The sequence below is a fragment of the Leguminivora glycinivorella genome, chromosome Z (genome assembly GCF_023078275.1).
Source record: "Leguminivora glycinivorella isolate SPB_JAAS2020 chromosome Z, LegGlyc_1.1, whole genome shotgun sequence".
In the NCBI taxonomy this organism is placed as follows: Eukaryota; Metazoa; Arthropoda; class Insecta; order Lepidoptera; family Tortricidae; genus Leguminivora; species Leguminivora glycinivorella.
The window spans coordinates 12359302-12380423 of NC_062998.1; the positions used below are offsets into that span (position 1 = coordinate 12359302).

The 21122-nt window shown below is 37.7% G+C and overlaps 1 protein-coding gene across 1 annotated transcript in view; it reads left to right on the forward strand.

Moving 5' to 3' along the window:
• Nucleotides 1–19146, forward strand: part of LOC125241695 (glucose dehydrogenase [FAD, quinone]-like) — a 49804-nt gene extending 30658 nt beyond the window's left edge. The window contains exons 2-7 of the mRNA XM_048150291.1: nt 8112–9031; nt 9420–9636; nt 10641–10842; nt 16539–16750; nt 18096–18245; nt 18886–19146. Coding sequence (XP_048006248.1) covers nt 8154–9031; nt 9420–9636; nt 10641–10842; nt 16539–16750; nt 18096–18245; nt 18886–19095 — 1869 coding nt within the window. The 5' untranslated portion in view covers nt 8112–8153 and the 3' untranslated portion in view covers nt 19096–19146. The remainder of the gene's footprint in view (nt 1–8111; nt 9032–9419; nt 9637–10640; nt 10843–16538; nt 16751–18095; nt 18246–18885) is intronic.
• Nucleotides 19147–21122: the final 1976 nt, after the last annotated feature.

A 21122-nucleotide genomic window follows, 5' to 3' on the forward strand; every position in this document is an offset into this window, starting at 1 on the left:
AACGTTAAGGTTTGAGGAGTTTCCTCAATTCCTCATGAATCCGATTATATTATAAGAAATCGAAGCTTGACAAACTTTGACTTCAAAACATATGCTTAACAAACATAACTAAATAAATGTCACTGTTCTGAACTTAAATGCATGCTTTTCTTACAAAAATACCAAAGTCACTATGAGTGTGCCGTTCAGGTTTGAGGAGTTTGGTTCTGGCCATCATCAGCAGTTCCACTGCACCAAATGTCACTGTTCTGGACGAAAGTGCATGCTGTTCTTATAAAAATACCAAAGTCACTATAAGTATGCCGTTCAGATTTGAGGAGTTCGGTTCTGACCATCATCAGAAATTCCACTGCACCAAATGTCACTGTTCTGGATGAAAGTGCATGCTGTTCTTATAAAAATGGCAAAGTCACTATAAGCGTGCCGTTCAGATTTGAGGAGTTTGGTTCTGGCCATCATCAGCAGTTCCACTGCACCAAATGTCACTGTTCTGAACGAAAGTGCATGATGTTCTTATAAAAATACCAAAGTCACTATAAGCGTGCCGTTCAGATTTGAGGAGTTCGGTTCTGACCATCATCAGAAATTCCACTGCACCAAATGTCACTGTTCTGGACGAAAGTGCATGCTGTTCTTATAAAAATGGCAAAGTCACTATAAGCGTGCCGTTCAGATTTGAGAAGTTTGGTTCTGGCCATCATCAGCAGTTCCACTGCACCAAATGTCACTGTTCTGGACGAAAGTGCATGCTGTTCTTATAAAAATACCAAAGTCACTATAAGCGTGCCGTTCAGATTTGAGGAGTTCGGTTCTGACCATCATCAGAAATTCCACTGCACCAAATGTCACTGTTCTGTACGAAAGTGCATGCTGTTCGTATAAAAATACCCAAGTCACTATAAGCGTGCCGTTCAGATTTGAAGAGTTCCGTTCTGGCCATCATCAGCAGTTCCACTGCACCAAATGTCACTGTTCCGTACCTAAATGCATGCTGTTCCTTTATTAACACAAAAATCACCATATGTATGCCTTTCAGATTTGAGGAGTTCCCTCGATTTCTCCAGGATCCCATCATCAGAACTGGGTTCTGAGAAAAATGGGACCAATCTGTATGTATATACATTCAATCAAAAAAAAATTTTTCAAAATCGGTCCAGGAACGACGGAGATATCGAGGAACAAACATAAAAAATAAAAAAAAAAACATACAGACGACTTGATAACCGTCCTTCTTGAGATATGAGGCGACGGTTAAAAATGTGAAAAAAATCACAAAAGTAGAACTTTATAAAGACTTTCTAGGAAAATTGTTTTGAACTTGATAGGTTCAGTAGTTTTTGAGAAAAATACGGAAAACTACGGAACCCTATACTAAGCGTGGCCCGACACGCTCTTGGCCGGTTTTTTCTCCTATTAGGATTGAAAGAGCTCGCGATTCTGAGTGAAAACTTCATAAAAATTTCCAAATACAAAAAAAAGTGGAGTGGACAACATTGAAAAAAAATGGCCCACTTCGTCTAGACGAGGCGGGGTGTTTACTTTCTCCATACAGAAAGTGCCACTTTTCGTTTAATTTTCCTCTATACCCTTTTAACCCTTTTACCCCTTTTTATACCCTTATACTTTATACTTTTTTTGTATACCCTTTTTCTGCAAATAAATCATTGAAATTGAAATATAGTTAGTATTCTAAAATGTAAAAGACTTACAGTAGAGGCTGACGCCTCAAACGTAAGATATAGCAGTGAGAACTATTTCGTAACTTAGCGACTCCGACTCTACAATAGCGCGCTTTGTCCCAGCACCCAGACCTTGGTTGATATCAATTTAATCTCATTTTTGACAAAATGTCGCAATTGAAGTTTTAAACAAATTCAAGTATGATGAAGTCAGAAATGTCGCTTTTTTTCATCATACTTTTTAAAATTGTAGGTATAATCTTTTTCCATTAGTTTAATTTAAACCAGTTATTAAAGCGCTTAACACAATTTATCACATTAAAGTGACGGTCGAAGAAATTGCAATTTTTAAGCATCAGCGTTGACTGCATCTACCGACGTTAAAAAACGCTTAACAAACTTAAGTATTAAGTACCTTTAATCAACCGAAGTAGCAACTAGTATTTACAATTTTTATATTTTATAAGCTTACCGCTCTGTTGCCTTACCACATTACAAAGCAAATACTTTTTCAGTACAGATGGTGTTTTTTTTTACGCACTAGGGCGAGAAGTGGTTCATTTCTTGTCAGATCGAAACTTCGGAGGGGCATCTGTACTAAAAAAACGTCGTACGATACACGTGTGAAAAAGAAATTCGTAACTCGTGTCGATTTAAAACACTCCCTTCGGTCGTGTTTTAATTTATCGCCACTCGTTTCCAGCTTCCTTTTTTACGCACTTGTATCGTAATGTACTATTTTGTCACGCTCTAGGTATGTGCAATAGCCAATAGCATGCAGGCAGAGCGGGAGTTATAGAATAATCGTTCTCCTTACAGACGAGATGAAATTTCTAGTATCGTATTTAATATATTTAATTTTCAAAAGCATTGTGTGTAAACTCGGGGCATAAGAATATTGCAAACTCGAGTCTTTAAATCGCTCCAGAAAGCCGTCACGATTTAACTTACTCTCGTTAGCAATATTTAACTACCGCCCCATGTTGCACAATGTACAGTCAACCAATTGGAACCCTAGGCCACTCTACAACCATGTCGAAATGACAAGCAGTCAGAGATGTCTTACAATCTGATTTATAACGTCACTATGACATAGTTCTACAGTGGCCTAGGGTTCCAATATGTTGACTTATTAGATGGTGGAAATATAAATTCACGTTTTAATAATTCCCTTTATCGAACGCAGACTTAACAAGCACAGTAACAAGGTGGATTTATCGTAGCTAACAACGAGATATGGTTCCCTGATTAGTATCGAGCAAACGCGTTATACGTTATTTATATTCTGAGTACATAGGGGCAAACCGGCAGAAACGAGAAACGGCGACCTTGAAATACCGAGATTACAATGCCTTTTGTGTCTGCCTATAAATGTAGTCATCAAATCTATTATCTCGATCATGTCTTTTAGACAATGTACCAAAGGGTCTTTGTTATATTAAGGTGCTTCGCCCGCAGCGACGCTTGTGTAGAGACTATACTAGTTTCCTATAGTTAAAATAAAATATTGTATGCCGTGCACGAAGTAAAACACCACATAATTAGAAGAAAAATACGGACAGTTTAAGATACAATTTTGCCTATTTTTGATATTTAGTAGAGCGTATTGCAGAATAGATACTCCTATTGGTTCCTTCACAGTTAACAAATTAAAACGAGGTGTTTTTTCTCCAATAATGGACGGCATTTCTCCAGTAATGGATCCCCCATTATGGACAGTGAAATACGTTTAAAATTTTACTTTTAAAGCCAATTAATACTCAATGAGTCATTTTTATATACCGCAAAATAAAATTAGTTTGGGTTATTTTAACATAGAATTGTTTCTTGTAAATATTAGTTTCGTAAATTGTTCCTTATCCATAGGAGGTACGCAGTTTTCCGGTTCCAGTTATGGACACTCGCAAAATGCCACTATTTCTTTATATCTTTGGAGTTTGGAGTAACAAACTAGTATGTTTTATACCTTAGCTCATGGTTAATGCAGTAAGTAAAACTCATTCAAGTTTACACCGAGTATTATTTTTTTATTATTTTATACATGAACTAGCAACATTACTAAGAATTCGTCCTGATATTTTTTTTTAGTAAACTAATGACTTTTAACTTGCCACCAAATCCTTCAGAAATAACCAAATTAAATGAAACTTCAAAATTAAGCAGCTCTGTGACTCTTGTTTATGGTCAGTGCCGTCAGTTTATAGAAACTAATTTTAGATACTTATTTTTAAGGATTTGTGTTTTTTTCTCCATAATGACATCACCGTCCATTATAGGGTATTTCACATTAGTTATTTTTAAACATAATTTCTATTTAATAAGTCAAAGAGAAAGATATAAAGTACGTAAATTGACCGTGACGTCACTCGTCAGTATTTAGGGTTGCCAGACGGTCGGGATTTGGCGGGATTCTCCCGATTTTTAACATGTGTTCCCGAATCCCGACAAATCAGAAAATGTCCCGATTTATCGAAATACTCTAAAATTTCAAATTCCAAACTAGAATCAAGCTAAATTATTTTTCTGGAACGACCGTAAAGTAAGTACCGTAACCCGCGGGTCTATATTAATTCGCATAACTGAATACTCCTAATATGAATTGGCATACCGTTTATTACGCATAGCGTTTAATACGCATATCATTATTTCGCATAACAGATTTCGTATAACGCTAATGCGCATAATGTAAATTGTTATAACGATGAATTGGTATAAGTGTAATAAGCATAACTTTGTTTCGTAGAATGTTTAAATGGCATACAAGAAAATTATATTTTCACCATACTAACGGGTAACGGCTTACTTTTCTGTTCGAAAACAGATAGCAAAATTGCATGTTATCCACAAGAGTGCAAAGTAATTCCATACAAATTTTAACTTGATGTCTTAAGCTAGCTGATAGAAAATGATGATTTTGAATCATAAATATTTAAGAAATCGATGGATGTGATTTAGTTTGATGTTTTATAGTCAGTATTTTGTTCGTGTTGGGGTGGTGAAAAATATTGTTTCAAACTCGGTGGCAATGTTTAACGTGCCGTACGAAGATTAAAAGTTATATCGATCGATACGCTCGAGGTTCAATATTGGAATCTTCCGCTTGCTCGGGTATCAGTAATCAGTATTAGCACGTGCGATCTGCGAAAATCTGAACGATGAAATAATATTATTTAAATACTATCCATTTTCAATTTCTTTAGTAAGGTACAGCGGGGCAAATCTAGACTAAAAGGCAATTGTAACTAATCCATTTTATCCATTATTACACTATTTCCATTATTCCATTATTACATGTATCCACTAAACACGCCTACTACATAACTGGTAGACACTCTATTTTCTGAAAAACACTTATGAAAAACGAAAAAACTTAATAAGTAATGTATAAATAAAATAAAGACTCCTTAACTCAAATAATCTTTTTAATGAAATAAAACTATGGAAACGGATTAAATCGCGTATAATGAATTTAAAATTCATCCCGACGTTTCGAACTCTTTACAGCGTTCGTGGTCAACGGGTGACTGAGGAAAAAAGCACGACGAAGGCTGTGAGGCATTTGTGTTGTGTGGTGTTGTACATTTGCAGTTTGTTCTTTTGTCAATTTTCTGTAGATTAATTGGTTAATTATTTTTTAATTAAAGAGTTCGAAACGTCGGGATGAATTTTAAATTCATTATACGCGATTTAATCCGTTTCCATAGTTTTATTTCATGAGTAACTATCGCGGTAACCGAAGACAATATTAATCTTTTTAATTTAAGATTAGCAGTTAAGTTCATAAATGCATGTATTGCAGACGTTTCTGCTAATCAGAAGTTAAAAATTTTGCATGTATGTTTCTTAAAAATAAACAGTTTATTTTTTAATAATGCAAACATTGTAAAACGTGGAAGAAATTGACCAGTTACATTTGCCCCCCACTCGAGATACTATTTTTTTACTTACCCCTATTTTTTTCATGCTTAATAAGTGGGACAGTATAAAATTAAACACTCAAAATCGAGCGCTCGAAATTGGAAAATCAGCCCCTGATTGATCCAATCGCTTGCTCCATACAGTTAGTAAGTATGGCAATTCATTTTAGGATAATTAAAGTTATACGAAATAATAGTATGCAAATTTCAATTATGCAGATTCATTGTTATGCGAAATAAGAATTATGCATTTTTAATATTATGCTTATTCAATGTTATGAACAATTTTGTTATGCCAAATCTGTTATGCGAATTCAAATTATGCGAATTAATGATAGGCGAAATAGAGGGCACCCGTAACCCGCGCCTAGTGTGCGAAGTTCGTTGTTGCAGTGCGCAGTGCAGGGTGCGGTACGTTTTTTAAAATATTTTGGTTGCTCATCGTGGGTGTAATTTCAATGAACGAATTTCTTGGACACTACATCCTATACCGGTTAATGGGTCAATACTGTGGACTTCGTTAAATCGAGTCTTTCGTCCCGATTTCGAGAGCACTGGCTTTAGCAAGCTGCTGGCTCCTAAATATCGTGGATGATATCCAGCTATTGTCAGAATAAAGTCGAAAGATCGTATTATTAAATAAAATCTGCTAACAGATTCTTTCAGCAACTTTTGCTGTAGATTTATTTCTCTATCGAAAAGTAACCTATGTCACGTAACTAATACCGCATCAACTTAATTCCTGGTAAAGTAGATATTTGGAGACACGTCTACATTTTCATTGTTTCACAAGAATCGTAAAGAAATTGCCTTTCAGATATGGTATAATTTTGGTTGCCAGGTAGTGTTGAAAAATATTTAAATGCAAGTTTCGTCAACAGAAACCAAGATTTTGACAGCAGTTTGTCGCCGAATTATTTCCAGCGTTCACTCTAGTTGTTGAGATTTGCTTTTAAAAATGATTTTAAATATAATAATTTTGTGATTCTGACAATTTGAAGGGTGGATGTATAATACAAAGTAAACTAGAAATTATCCAAGAAAAAGCACTCTGAATTTGTCAAATTCGTTACGAAACAGTCCTTATGATAAGATTTTTATTGTTATTCTAGATTTCAAAGAATATATATAATTATAGTACAAGTAAAAAAACTTCTATGAGCAGGAGGTGTGCCACAAATGTCATAACATAATACAAACTTATAAAGTATATTCTTTAAATATAATTACGTTCCTACTTTAATTGAATGTTTTTTTTTTCTTTTCCCGACTTGAGACCTAAAATCCCGAAAAAAAATTTTTTTTCCCCGATAATCGGGTAATTCGATCTGGCAAGCCTATCAGTATTTCATAGTCATTCCATATTAAAAATCGTTTTGACAGTTCATAAAAAGAAGCTGATTTGACTAGTAGGAAACTAGCCTGTTAGAGCAGGCCAAGATAAATAAATATGGCAACGATTGATAGCCTAGCCTCCGCAAGAGTTAAGTAAACATTATGATAGGCTAGTTTCCTACTAGTCAAATCAGCTTATTTTTAAGAACTGTCAAAACGATTTGCTAATATGGAATTACTATGAAATACTGAAGAGTGACGTCACGGTCAATTCATTTACTTTATATCTTTCCCTTTGACTTAATAAATAGAAATTATATTGAAACATAACTACTGTCCATATTTTTCTTCTAATTATGTGGTGCTTTATTGCGTGCACTGCATAAAATATTTTATTTTAACTATAGGAAACCAGCCCATTTCATCGAAGTTATTAGTTTTCTTTAAAAATAACACTTGCACCGGAAATGCAGTCACAGCACCGGCGGAAATTTATATTACAAAACGTCTTTCTTTTACCATAGACACACTCTTTGGTTGGCGTACCCTCGCCTATTTATCTATATTTGATCCTGAATAAAATATATTGCAACACGCCTTCCTTTTACCATAGGCGCACTATTTGGTTGGCCGCTTACCCTCGCCTATCTTTGATCCTGAAGAAAAATAATAATAGGGCACGGTATCTAAGAAATAATCAAAACGAGAGCTGTTATCTTAATTTTTTTAGATGATTTTCATTTTTCGTGTTACCTTCCAGTTATTTACTCGACTTATTTTGATGTCATATGTAGATAATTATAAAGCACTTTATCCATAGCTAGACATACAATGTTTAAGCGAATACAAAAGGACATTATTTAGAAAAAACGTGCACGTAAGGCCCACTTGCACCAACTACTTAATTAACTCAGGGTTAGTGGGCTGTCATCTGTCAAATTCCATATAAAATGGTAGGTTAATCCTCGGGTTAACCCTCCATTTTATTTGCCGCAAGTGGCCCTAATAGGTACATTTTGAGGCCGTATAATATACCTAAATATGTTGATTACAAATATGTTGATTGACAGATTGGCCGAAATGTTTATTAATTATCAAAATTATGCTAAAGATGCTATAAGTATTTGCAAGTTAAATTTTGAGGGTAAATTTTCAATGTGTTGCAAATTTTTCGTTTCAGGATTAAACAAAGAAATGAAATTTAAAAAAGCTCACACCCAAAATGCGACGAATACTATTTTTCTACTCCATTGTCGTAATAAACGCAATGGACGTATCTAAAGTGTTTGATTTCTGGACCGATATGTTCCGGCCATTGCCCCGTAATCCGAGAGAAGGGTTCCCGCCAGATTATACCCCTCATGACCAAGAAGAGTTCGATTTCATAATTGTCGGAGCCGGCTCGGCGGGGTGCGTCCTAGCAAACAGATTGACCGAACTAAAACAATGGAAAGTCTTATTACTAGAAGCCGGAGGCAACGAAAATTTTTTCTCAGATATCCCCATATTCGCATCGTTCCTATCTCTGACGCCAATGAATTGGGGCTACACATCTGAGCCCCAAGGAAAAGCTTGCAAAGATCTCCGAGGAAAAGTTTGTTTCTTACCCCGAGGAAAAGTGCTCGGTGGCAGCAGCGTATTAAACTTTCTAATCTATCAACGAGGACATCCGGATGACTACAATGACTGGGCGCGAATGGGCAACACTGGCTGGAGCTATTACGAACTGCTGCCTTATTTTAAAAAGTCGGAAAATATTAGAATTCCTGAATTAATGAATTCTACGTATCATGGTATGGGAGGATATATGGATATTGACTATGCGCCGTACCGGTCTCCCCTAGAGAGTATTTTTAAAAGAGCAGGTGAAGAGCTAGGTTATCAATGGAACGATCCAAATGGAGATAATGTTATAGGGTTCTCTAAACCCCAAGCCACGATGAGGAAGGGCCGAAGATGCAGCACTTCTAAAGCCTTTCTGGAGCCTGTCCGCTTTCGACCGAACTTGAAGGTGTCCAAATATTCTACAGCAGCCAAACTGCTGATCGATCCTAGAACTAAGGTCGTTTATGGTGTAGAGTTCTTAAAACGTAATATCAGGTATGTAATGCACTTTTATTGCCGAAATTAGACTTAAAAAAAAGTCATAAGATGAATGAAATCGGTCTACTTAAGTGGTCTATATAAATCACTCAATAATTTAATTCTAAGTAAATGTCAATTCCTAGTAGGTACCCCATCTAGTCCACCACACTATCGATATAGACATACTCGTAATATCCACAAATTCATACATACGTAAACTGTATCGGCACATCTTGCTCAAGGTCATATTCCTGCTACTCCAATAATACGATAACCCAAAGAGCATCTTAATATAATACTCAAGATATAAATGCAAATTCTCGTAACCGCTTACTTTTATTGCTTTCGGGTTTATCGTAAAATAAGGCATTCGACCTTAACATTTCATTAATTTACTTTTTAGGTACCGAGTGAAAGCTCGGCGCGAAGTAATATTGGCGGCGGGCACCATTGGCTCCGCGCAACTCCTCATGGTGTCTGGCATCGGTCCACGGCAGCATCTTCTAGAAACTGGCATCGCGCCCATTGTAGACCTTCCAGTCGGTTACAATCTCCAGGACCACGTCACATTCTCGGGAAATGCATTCATTGTGAATGATTCTCGACTTTGTGTTAACGATGTAAGTCATTTATAGACGGTCAAGCCAATTTTGTCACTGAAAAAGCAAATTTGAAAAATGTACGGGCGAAGGATTATATTTTAATTAAGTACGCGCCTTTTTATAGTGACAAGATTTGCTTGACCGTCTATATATAAAAAAAAATCATCTATAATAATCTGAAAGAAAATGGCGAAGATAAGAAGTACGTAATAGTTCGCAGTCACACTGAAATCCAAGATACTTATAAAATAAATACCAGTCAGGATTCTCTTAACTAAACTCCAGAATTCTGGTGCCATTAAAATGGATTTTAACAGCACCTCATAAAATTATTCTACATAAAACTTTATTAACTTTTATGATATAATTTTCTATTATTCACGAGTACATAAAGTATGCAGCTAAACTTGTAGAGTATAAACTCCAATTCTATAAATTAATTTATCTAATGGTAATGGTAGTAACGGTCTTGCCTACCGAAAAAATACCGGATTGGATTACTTTCCGTGAATAACGGGCGGGCGGAGCGTACCGATCCTTTCATTACGCCATGGCCGTAGTGCCTACTTGCCCGACGTGATTAAATTACTTACTGTAATGCAATATCAATGTGTATCTACTCGTATTTTCAAATACTCGTATAAGAGGCGTTTAACACAGGGATCGGATACCGATATTTACTCGAAAAAAAAACGGTATTTCATTTATCCGTTATTTTTCATTTTCTTTATTAATTGGACAATATAGTTCGTTGCTGTTATTTAAATACATGTCAGTCTAGAGAGTCATGAAGACCATAAAATTCACATGTGGTTATTTCAAGACTTCCAATCCCTCGGAAATTATTTTTCCTCACTAGTCGCATCTTAAGATCAGCGCTGAATGTCATCAGCAATATGCTGTGGGCCATTTCGTGGCACTTCATGTCTTCTGTGTTTCTGTTATAATCTGTAATTTACCTAGTCTCGAAAGCGTTTTATAGTAATAAATATTCTTTTCTAATCTACTATTTTATGGCGTAGCTCACAGCAGCATCGCCATTGTCAGCAATGGCGTACCTAGCGGGTACGGGGCCGTTAACCCTCCCCGGCGGAGCGGCCGGCCTGGCGTTCACCCGCACCAGATTCTCGGAGGACCACGCCGCGACTCGGCCCGACATCGAAGTGGTCATGGGAGCGGGCTCGCTGGCTGGCGACATGTTGGGCGTCTTACGAGGATTGCTAGGTATTTTATTTTATTCTTTACGACTTTATTTACTGCCAACCATCAAGCACTTTATGTTATTTTAGCGATATTGACCGAAGCTACAAGTAGTTTGACTCGGGCAATATGCTATTTATTGTACAAAAGGATATTCTCCTCTACACGACGCAATTCTTTACCGATTGTCTTGAAATTTTGTAAACTGTTTGATTCGGTAAGTAATAATTCGAACGCGGTTAAATGTCATTATTTTACTTTTTTTACAACGTTTCGGCCAGGTTGCACTGACTTTTTATATTATATTACTTATATTATTCACAATCTAGATTTATACATTATAAAATGCAGAAATTGGCATAATAGTACATTACGATTTACGATACAAGTGCGTAAAAAAGGAAGTTCGAAACGAGTGGCGATAAATTAAAACACGACCGAAGGGAGTGTTTTAAATCGACACGAGTTACGAATTTCTTTTTCGCACGTGTATCGTACGACGTTCTTCAGTACAGATGAGCCTCCGAAGTTTCGACCTGGCATATAATGGCATTATGGTTTTTTTTACGCACTTGTGCGAGAAGTGGTTCATTATATGCCAGGTCGAAACTTCGGAGGCTCATCTGTACCTACCGAAAAACATCGTACGATACACGTGCGAAAAGGAAATTCGTAACTCGTGTCGATTTAAAACACTCCCTTCGGTCGTGTTTTAATTTATCGCCACTCGTCTCGAACTTCCTTTTTTACGCACTTATATCGGAATGTACTATTTTAAGTACCTATGACGTCTATGACGCTTAAGACCATCATGATTGAATTATGATAATGACACGACCACGACGAACTAGGGTATTTCCACTTTACGTTATCTAAGCATATCGCTTGGTCTACATTCTACAGAGCCACTACTAGTAACACCGTGATTAATCCTTCACCGTTAAGAAATGCCCCGTAGATGGACATAACAAGTTTTTTCTACTCGTCGACTGTAATCTGTCAATTAGGACACCACAGACTAAACTATAAGTGCTAACTTTTCGGTGTTGGATACTCTATGGCAGTTCCGACTCAACTATAATAATCTCATTATAGTTGACTTTTAGTTAACTGTAATAATTTCAAAAATAGAACTTCATACAATTTCTATACTAATTTGCGATACCTGGGAAATTTGTCGGCATCTGAAACACATTTTTTTTTATCTGTCGCGTTATCGGCCAATCAGAGACGGTTATTACAAACAATTGGTTGCTAGGTAATTCGATGTTGATACAACGGTGAACGACGCTATTAACATTAATTTTAACTTGCATGAATGATGATATTTCCGTCCATTGATGATGAAGATGATGACTCGTAGAAAAAGTATTGTATACAATAGTGATATAATTAAGCTTTTCACTCTCGTACCGTACTATTAGGCCACTCAGCAAAGCTTCGTGGCCTAAACATGGTACTCGACTGAAAAGCTTTGTATTACATCACGATTGTATAAAATACTATTACTGAATGATGAACGATCAGCGGGAAAGCTATCGGCAAGTGGCGAAAGAGGTGAGCGACAAATGGGCCATTTTTTTTTTCAAGGCTGTCCACCCCACTTTTTTGTAACATGGGTATTTTTTACGCAAATTATGTATACTCAGAATCGCGAGGTCTTCCGATCCTGATATAGGAGGAAAAAAATGTCCCAAGATTTCCATACATTTTTCAAACCTTCCATTCCGTTACCGCCATGCAAAATGTATGAAGATATGGTAACGGAATGGGAAAGAAACCTTGGGACACTTATTTTCCAATTAGGATGGAAAGAGATCGCGATTCTGAATGGAAAGCACATACAAAATTTCAAATCCAAAAAAAAAAAATGGGGTGGACAACTTTGAAAAAAATGGGTGGGAATGGTGGGATAGATAGAAGAAACAAGTTCATCTATTTGTATATGGGGTCGAGCGTGTCAGATTTTGTACTGAAGGTGTTACTGCCTGTGATTTTAAATATGTCTCAGGCCCTTGAGTGTTCATAATTTTTGTGTTATTGCAATTAAATATCACGCAACGAGGCATTTTTAATGTTTTTGTTGACTTCAACTTACAAAAATTGACGCCCAAAAGCTGCAGACTGCGATTAAAGACGGACAACTCAGTGGATTTTACTGAGTTCATTTGACACACTAAGTGCATTTTCACACTATACGATCCGATATCGGATGTCGGAAGGATTTCAAAGGCAAAAATCAAAGATGGCAGCTTATATGTATGGGATGTCCGATATCGGATCGGATAGTGTGAAAACGTACCTATTACTAAGTAGATATGCTTGATCTATGGGATCTACGCTGAATCAAAAGTGACGTTATAAAGCGAAAGCTCTTTTGATGGCTGCGAGCTGCATGGAATAGAATAGATTTATACTACATTACTGTAGCACCTTTGATTATACAGAGGAAATTTGAAAGGACCAATTAAAAAAAAGACAATAACTACGTGTTCAAGAAATAATGATGATTCGTGTAACGTACATTTTGAGGCTTGTTAGTGTATAACTTCGAGGCCTATATAGTTAGAGTAAAACAATTGACATTTTTTCGGATTACTACACACTTTAGTAGATATTATATTAGATAATTTATTTACATCCCGTATTATACATACAAGGACCTTGCTGACAAGGGTGTAGCAAACTATCTACAAGTCTTAAAGTTTTTTTTTATACCACATCGGTGGCAAACAGGTATACGGTCCGCCTGCTGGAACGCGTTACTGTTGTTGAGTAGAATTTGAATGCCTAGTAATGGAGATAGTACTTAATGAACCACACGAAATCGAGACTAGGGACTAACAATAATCATGACTTTGTTAATTGATTTGAGAACTTTCACACAATCGGTCTTTACAATACGCTACGGTTTTGTATTGTAACGCCATCTATCGAGCGCTAGCTCACAAAGTAAGCTTAAAAGCTTGTAGAGGTGCCTTTAGCATCACAGGCATCACAGCGGAGCTGTACAAAGCAGAGGACGCAATATCGTTCGTGTGCAAACAAACAGCCGATTTCAACAAGAGGAAAGGAGAAATAACCTTTTACCTATAGTCAAGGTATCAAATATATATACGGACAGAGTGGCAAAAATATCTATAATTACACGACTTTATTGCGTTTTCTCAAAACTGAGAGTTACAAGCTCGCCTTTGTACATAACCATTATAATTATTCACTGTACTTGTAATTTGTTCTGTGCAATAAAATGTTTACCAACTACTACTACAAGTTACAAGCGGAAGTCTCTTTCCAACTTGTCATTTTAGACATTGACTGCCGCTTGTAAATTGTAACTTGTAGCTTCGAGAAATGGGCCCCAGGCAGGCAAGCATGGTCGCGCTCCCGCGATAAATGATAAAACATCAGGGTGCGTAGCCGAATGGCACAAACGCTCACGAAACGAAACGCTAGTAGATATCTATCTCTATCGCTTGTGCGTACTGGCGCGACAGAGCCAGACTAGCTTTCGCGGCGTTTCGGTGGCGTTTCGCTTCTCAGAAATACAATGCCATAATTTACAAATAGTGCGATAGGGACGGCCTAGTGGCGTAGCCGAATGACATTTCTGAGAAGCGAAACGCCACCGAAACCACCCGAAACCCCGCAGAAATGTAGTCTGGCTCTATCGCGCCAATACGCAACAGCGATAGAGATAGATATAGCTACGAAAGAGATATTATCGTGAGCGTTTGTGCTTTCGGCTACGCACACTGATGTATTATCATTTTATCGCGCTTGTGGATACATATTTTTGGCACGCATCTATATTTAATACCTCGAAGACTGTACCTACTTTGAGCTAGACTATATTATTATAGGTATAATAATGAGTAGGAGTATAATTTAACTAACGCGCCAGTAAAATTTTGTTACCTAATACCTTATCATTTGCAAAATATTAACTGTGCCATGCAATCAACTAGTTAATCCAACTGGTCAGTTGTTTCTCCAATAATTCAGTAATGTAAGATTGCAAAGCTATACATTATTTATAAATACCTAGAATACCTAAATAGGTACAGTCGTCTACAAAGAGATGTATCCACTTTTTCACCTTATGACAATGCAATAAGGTCTAAAAAGTGGATCTCTTAGTAGTCGAATGTACCTATATATGTGCATTGCTGGCATTCCTATTTGCACGTAGGTATCTTTGCAGAACAGGTTTAGTGCACTAAACTTTGATGGACCCTTTAACTAGCAGACTTCAAAGATATTACATAACTTTTTTATATAACCTACATTATATACTACCATTCTAAGATTTCTAAGCATCAAGTGAAGCTAGAAAGCCAAAGCCAGTTTGTCGAACATTGTACTATCAAAACGCAAGTACCAGTTAATACAAAGACAACACCGACATCCATTTGGAAAATCAATATTGTGGTTACTAATTAGGTATACGAGTATTATACCTACTCTCTTCAACTCCATATATGAATAGCTAACTTTGTAGTTAACCACACCACACATTGCTACTATGTATTTATGACTTCGACGCATTTAGGGACTATCCAAACACAGGCGACGCACGTAGTAAGACGCGGAACGGACGCCAGCGCCGCGCCGCCCGAGTGTAATTTAAAAAAACCGGCCAAGAGCGTGTCGGGCCACGCTCAGTGTAGGGTTCCGTAGTTTTCCGTATTTTTCTCAAAAACTACTGAACCTATCAAGTTCAAAACAATTTTCCTAGAAAGTCTTTATAAAGTTCTACTTTTGTGATTTTTTTAAATATTTTTTAAAATTATGGTTAAAAAGGTTAAGGGGGGACGCACTTTTTTTTCCTTTATCAGCGATTATTTCCGAAACTATTAATATTATCAAAAAACGATCTTAGTAAACCCTTATTCATTTCTAAATACCTATCCAACAATATATCACACGTTGGGGTTGGAATGGAAAAAAATATCAGCCCCCACTTTAGATGTAGGGGGGGTACCCTAATAAAACATTTTTTTCCATTTTTTATTTTTTCACTTTGTTGGCGTGATTGATATACATATTGGTACCAAATTTCAGCTTTCTAGTGCTAACGGTTACTGAGATTATCCGCGGACGGACGGACGGACGGACAGACAGACATGGCGAAACTATAAGGGTTCCTAGTTGACTACGGAACCTTAAAAAAAACGTCTCCTCCCAAACGGCGCGGCGCTGACGTCCGTTCCGCGTCTTACGACGTGCGTCGCCTGAGTGTGGGTTGCCGCCACTTGCCGCTTACATCGAGGTGACGATGACCGTCACTGTTAGGTCAGAGACTATATTAAGTTGGTAGGACTATAGTAATGTAGGTAGATTAAGATAGAGTCAGCCAAAGCTAAGCTAACTGCTATTTTGACAGCATAATGACAGGTGTTATATGAACGTAATTTAATAGAAATACACTTATTCCTTTGCCGTTGGGCCATATAACAGAGCGTCTTACAACACGCGATGCTATCTCTCTCTCTCTCTCTCTCTCTCTATTGCACTAAAAGTGTGATTGAAAGATATCGAAAGCTTTATATTCCGTAAACTATTGTACAGTCGACTACAAAGAGATGTAACATCCACATTTTCAGCTTTTTGCTTTGTAATAAGGTGGAAAAAGTGGATACCTTACCTACATCTCTTTGTAGTCGACTGTACCGTTGTAGACTTTTAACGCACCTATAGCAACGGTTTCTTTCTTTCAGGAGTTACGGACGAGTGGTTCTGGAAGACGTACGGCAGCTTGCCCGTACAAGCACGGTTGAGTTCATTCGCCATGAACCCTGTCCTGATCCGGCCGCGTAGCGTGGGCCGCCTGACCCTGCGCAGCGCCCGCTTTGCTGACCCACCGCGGATCCATCCCAACTATTTCAACCATCCGGATGACATGAATGCGCTACGCGAAGGCGTGCGATTGGTGAGCTTTTTACTCGCTTATGTAAGAGCAAACTGATCAGGGGCCCATTTCTCAAAACTGAAAGTTACAAGTTACAAGCGGAAGTCTCTTTCCAACTTGGCATATTAGACATTGACAGCCACTTGTAAATTGTAACTTGTAGCTTCAAGAAATGGGCACCAGGGGCCCGTTTCTCGAAAGGTACAAGTCTTGTATTACAAGTGTGTTTCCATGACAACCCATACGATTTGACAGTTTGCGCAATTGTAATACAAGGCTTGTACCATTCGAGAAACGGGCCCCAGGCCTCCTGTGCGCGATACTGACTTTGGGGCATGCTTCGCCGACCCACCGGCCCCACCGCGCATCCATCCCAATCTGTGTAAAGATTCGTTTTTACTAGTTTATCGATCCCGATCTAGGCTGAACTGAAACACCGACATCGACAGCGACACAGTATCCTATTTTCACCAATCGGACGATATGAATCTGACGTGATTTTTACTCAATTATGTTATTTCATATACCTATTTAAAGGACAAACTGTACCTAACTTAGGTTTAGGTACTTTTCTATTAGGCTTACTTATTCAAGCTCAGAAAAGAATTCGAGCATATCAAATTATTTATGTAGCGACTTACCTGACATCATCGTAAGTTCAAGTTCTAGGTACAGGCACCTTTATATTACATTTCACTGACACGTAACATAATAACTTCCTCGGACACTTTTACATTCCACTACACGTATAGTCGTACACACTTCCCAAACAATATTTATAAATACCCATAATCAAGAAATTAAAAACGAGATTGACGCTTCAGTTAAAATGAAAAAAGGAGACTGCTCATTCATTGACAACTTCGTATGACGCTAAATAGAATAAAGGTAACACTCGTACAGTTCCTATTATTCGTTCTTTTTTAGCTAGCAACCAAAGAGGTTACAAACCTACAACGTATATTTATGGAGAGATAGAGAAACAGATTTAATATGTTACTGTAACAAAAAAAATCGTTATTTACCTTTTTTGCTCGCACTTCAATATCATAAACAGTATATATCCTCCCTTAAGCTTAGCCGATAACTCGGAAATGGATATGATGTGGCGAAAAGCGCTTACGAACCGAGACTCCGATATCAGGACATTGGCATTAACACTTTAAAGAAAATTCATCTTGCGGCCAGCTAAGGGCACAATCGTCTCCGTGTCCCTCATAAAAAAAAGGTTCACTATGGCAGAATAGCCACTTAGGGAGCCCCTAAAACGCGACCATCAACGAGTCTCCTGACTCCTTCGGTGGTCCCTAAGGCCTGAGTAGTTTCCTATCCAAGTGTGGTTGGTAACAAAATTGTATTTTTACAGATACAGGACATAATAAACACAAAAGCTTTTCAACGATACGGCACGAGATTACACGACACGCCGTTCCCGGGCTGTGAGAACTATATTTTCGACTCCGACGACTATTGGGAATGCGCTATCATGCAGACCTCCATTACGCTGGACCACCAGGTAAGTAGAAGTAAATTATATTCATTCAAAATGAGAAATCAATAAAATACCTGTATATCAATTTGTTTTACTTTTGACTTATATTATAAGGAATCAATTTGGTTCCAAATCCTGAGAAGCAGTGATACTATGTAACACCGCTGTGCCCCCTTTTGGTGGCCGTATCCCTATCCTTACTTAGTAGGCAAAGAAGATGGAGTATTATAGAGAGTTACTGACAAAGTAAAATGTGTAATCACAGTGCATAGACTGCCATCTCTCGACATAGGCCTAAAACTTTTGAACCTCAGTTTTGACCATTTGGCCCATATTGATAGTTTGACATGTGCAAAGACATATGTAACTCCGTATAGACAGATAGTCTAAGAATAAAACGTACCTCGAAACCATACAGAAAAAGGTACGGTGACCTAGATGGCGATACACCTTTGGGGGACGCTCGGCTATATGGTGTAACGCCATCTACGCCACCGTAGGTACCTTTTTCTCTATGGATTTGAGGTACGTTTTTTTCTTAGATTTTATCCGTCTATACGGAGTAGTATGCCTTTGTTAGTAGGTAATACTAACAAGTCCACGACGGGTAATTAGATATGATGATATTAATATGACAACACAAACTAATCCCTAAACTTTCTAGGTCGGGACCTGCAAGATGGCCCCTAGTGGTGACCCGACCGGCGTGGTATCACCCCGTCTGCGCGTGCGCGGAGTGTCAGGCCTGCGTGTCGCCGACGCCTCCATAATGCCGCGCATCCCCGCCGCGCACACGCATGCGCCCGTCGTCATGATCGCGGAGAAGGCAGCGGACATGATCAAGGAGGATTGGGCGTACTCACCCGTGTATTAACGCCAAATATTAGTCACTAGTTAGGTTCTTGAATACATGTACATATGTTTCTTTAGTTGTTTCAATTAATGCTGACCTAAATACCTACATCTTTTGGGGTTCTACAGACAATCACTTTTACGTTTGTTGAGTACTCGACATACGCACGGGATGAGACGGCGGGCGATCGCGACGTCATCACGGCAAGCCTGCGAGCAGCACGTGGCACACACACTCACTTTTACCTACCTCACCGGCAACGGACGAATATCGAATTTAATTCTATATGATTCGGTCAAATTGTGTTCGAATGTATGGGAAATTAAAAAAAATTAAATCCAGCAAAATTTTAATGTAGTATGGTACCTTAGCGTAAGGTGCTTTGCGCACACTATTAGCGTCCCCTAGGTACCGGACGCAACACCCCCTTTTAGCACGAAATAGGTTCCGGTTTACGGTTTTTCTTCATTTTTGAGAAAAATATCAGTTAGTAAAAAAGTGTCTATGAAAGAATTAATTCTTATTAAATTTTAAACAAAAAAGGTTATATGCATTTTTTTTGTAGCACTTACCATATTCGTGCATTAGCTTGTCGAAGTTCGATATAACTCAGTACTTAATGAAATAGTAATATGTTTATTAGTGGTTTTATTTCAGAATTTTGTCAAAGTTTATCAAGCTACTAGTTTTTGCCCTTCTGGAGTACCTCTTTATCAAGTTTCAAACCTGTAGCTTGAAACAAAACTTATTCCCCATACAAACTTCAGCCAGCCTCATTTTAACTCCCTTAAAGGATAAAAATCCAAAGACGCTGAAATTAGTTTCTTTCCATTTTAATTTTACCTTTATAGTCTTTATACGAAGTTTCAAGCTCATATTCTCAAAATAAAGGTAGATTCTCATACGAATCTTGGATACCCATTTCATCCCCTTAGGGGATGAATTTTGTAAATTCCTTCCTTAGCGGGTTCTTATAAGTAACCTATGTGCCAAATTTGGATTATCTAGCACCAGCGGTTTAGGCTTTACCTTGATTTAAGTCAGTCAGTCACTTAGGACTTTGCTGTTTAATATATATAGATAACATGATAATAGTGCATGATATCAAACAATATTGTGACCTTTCTTATTGGGAATTTCATGAGCATTATTTCTTTCATTGACAACTTTATTCTAAAATGTATACTTTCACCAAAATTATTAAAAAAAAATGAAATTTGGGACATATTTTAGGGTAAAAGGGGGGGTTGCGTCAGGTGGGGGAGGGGACGATAGTGTGCGCAAAGCACCTTACCCTAAGGTATCAAACCGCATTTCTTTTTATTTGGATTTAATTTTTTTTTTCGAAAAACAGTTTGACCGAATCATATAAGGGTCCCCCCCACATCTAGCGTCTCGCGAGCGTCGCGTCGGGCCAACTGTATGGAAAAAGACGCCGCTTTGCCCATACAGTTGGCCCGACGCGACGCTCGCGAAACGCTAGATGTGGTCCCCCCACAGTGTGGCCCCTAACTGTTTTTCAAGTTGTAATTAAGTGGGCTTTCATGTGAAAAATAGTGAAATCGCAACCGAGCGCTTAATCATACCGTGTGTGGTATCAAATTCACTTTAATTTTTTCTCTTTGCGAGTAGTTTACAAATATATAACATATTGTCTAATAAAATATGAGAAAATATCCAGAAGTGGTAATAATTGTGATGGTGAAGGCTCGTTTTCAAAAAATTGCCAAAAACATATGATAGAAATGTATAATCACTAAGGCATACGAGCAATTTTAGCAAACGTTGCAGATTAATTTTGTACGAAAATAACTCCGATGTGAAGTGGATTTTCAAAGAAATTGTCACTTAATTTTAGGTAATTTCTGAAAAAAGTTAAATTCGTCTTAGCCCCGTTTACTCTTTTTCAAAACCTTATAATAAAAATGTAGTCTGAGAAGATTGTAGTACGCGTATTATAAATTTACCAGTTTCAGTATTCCGAATTGGCCAAATTTTACAAATAAGATCGACTAATCCAGCGCTATACGCGGGTTTTCCTAAACGTG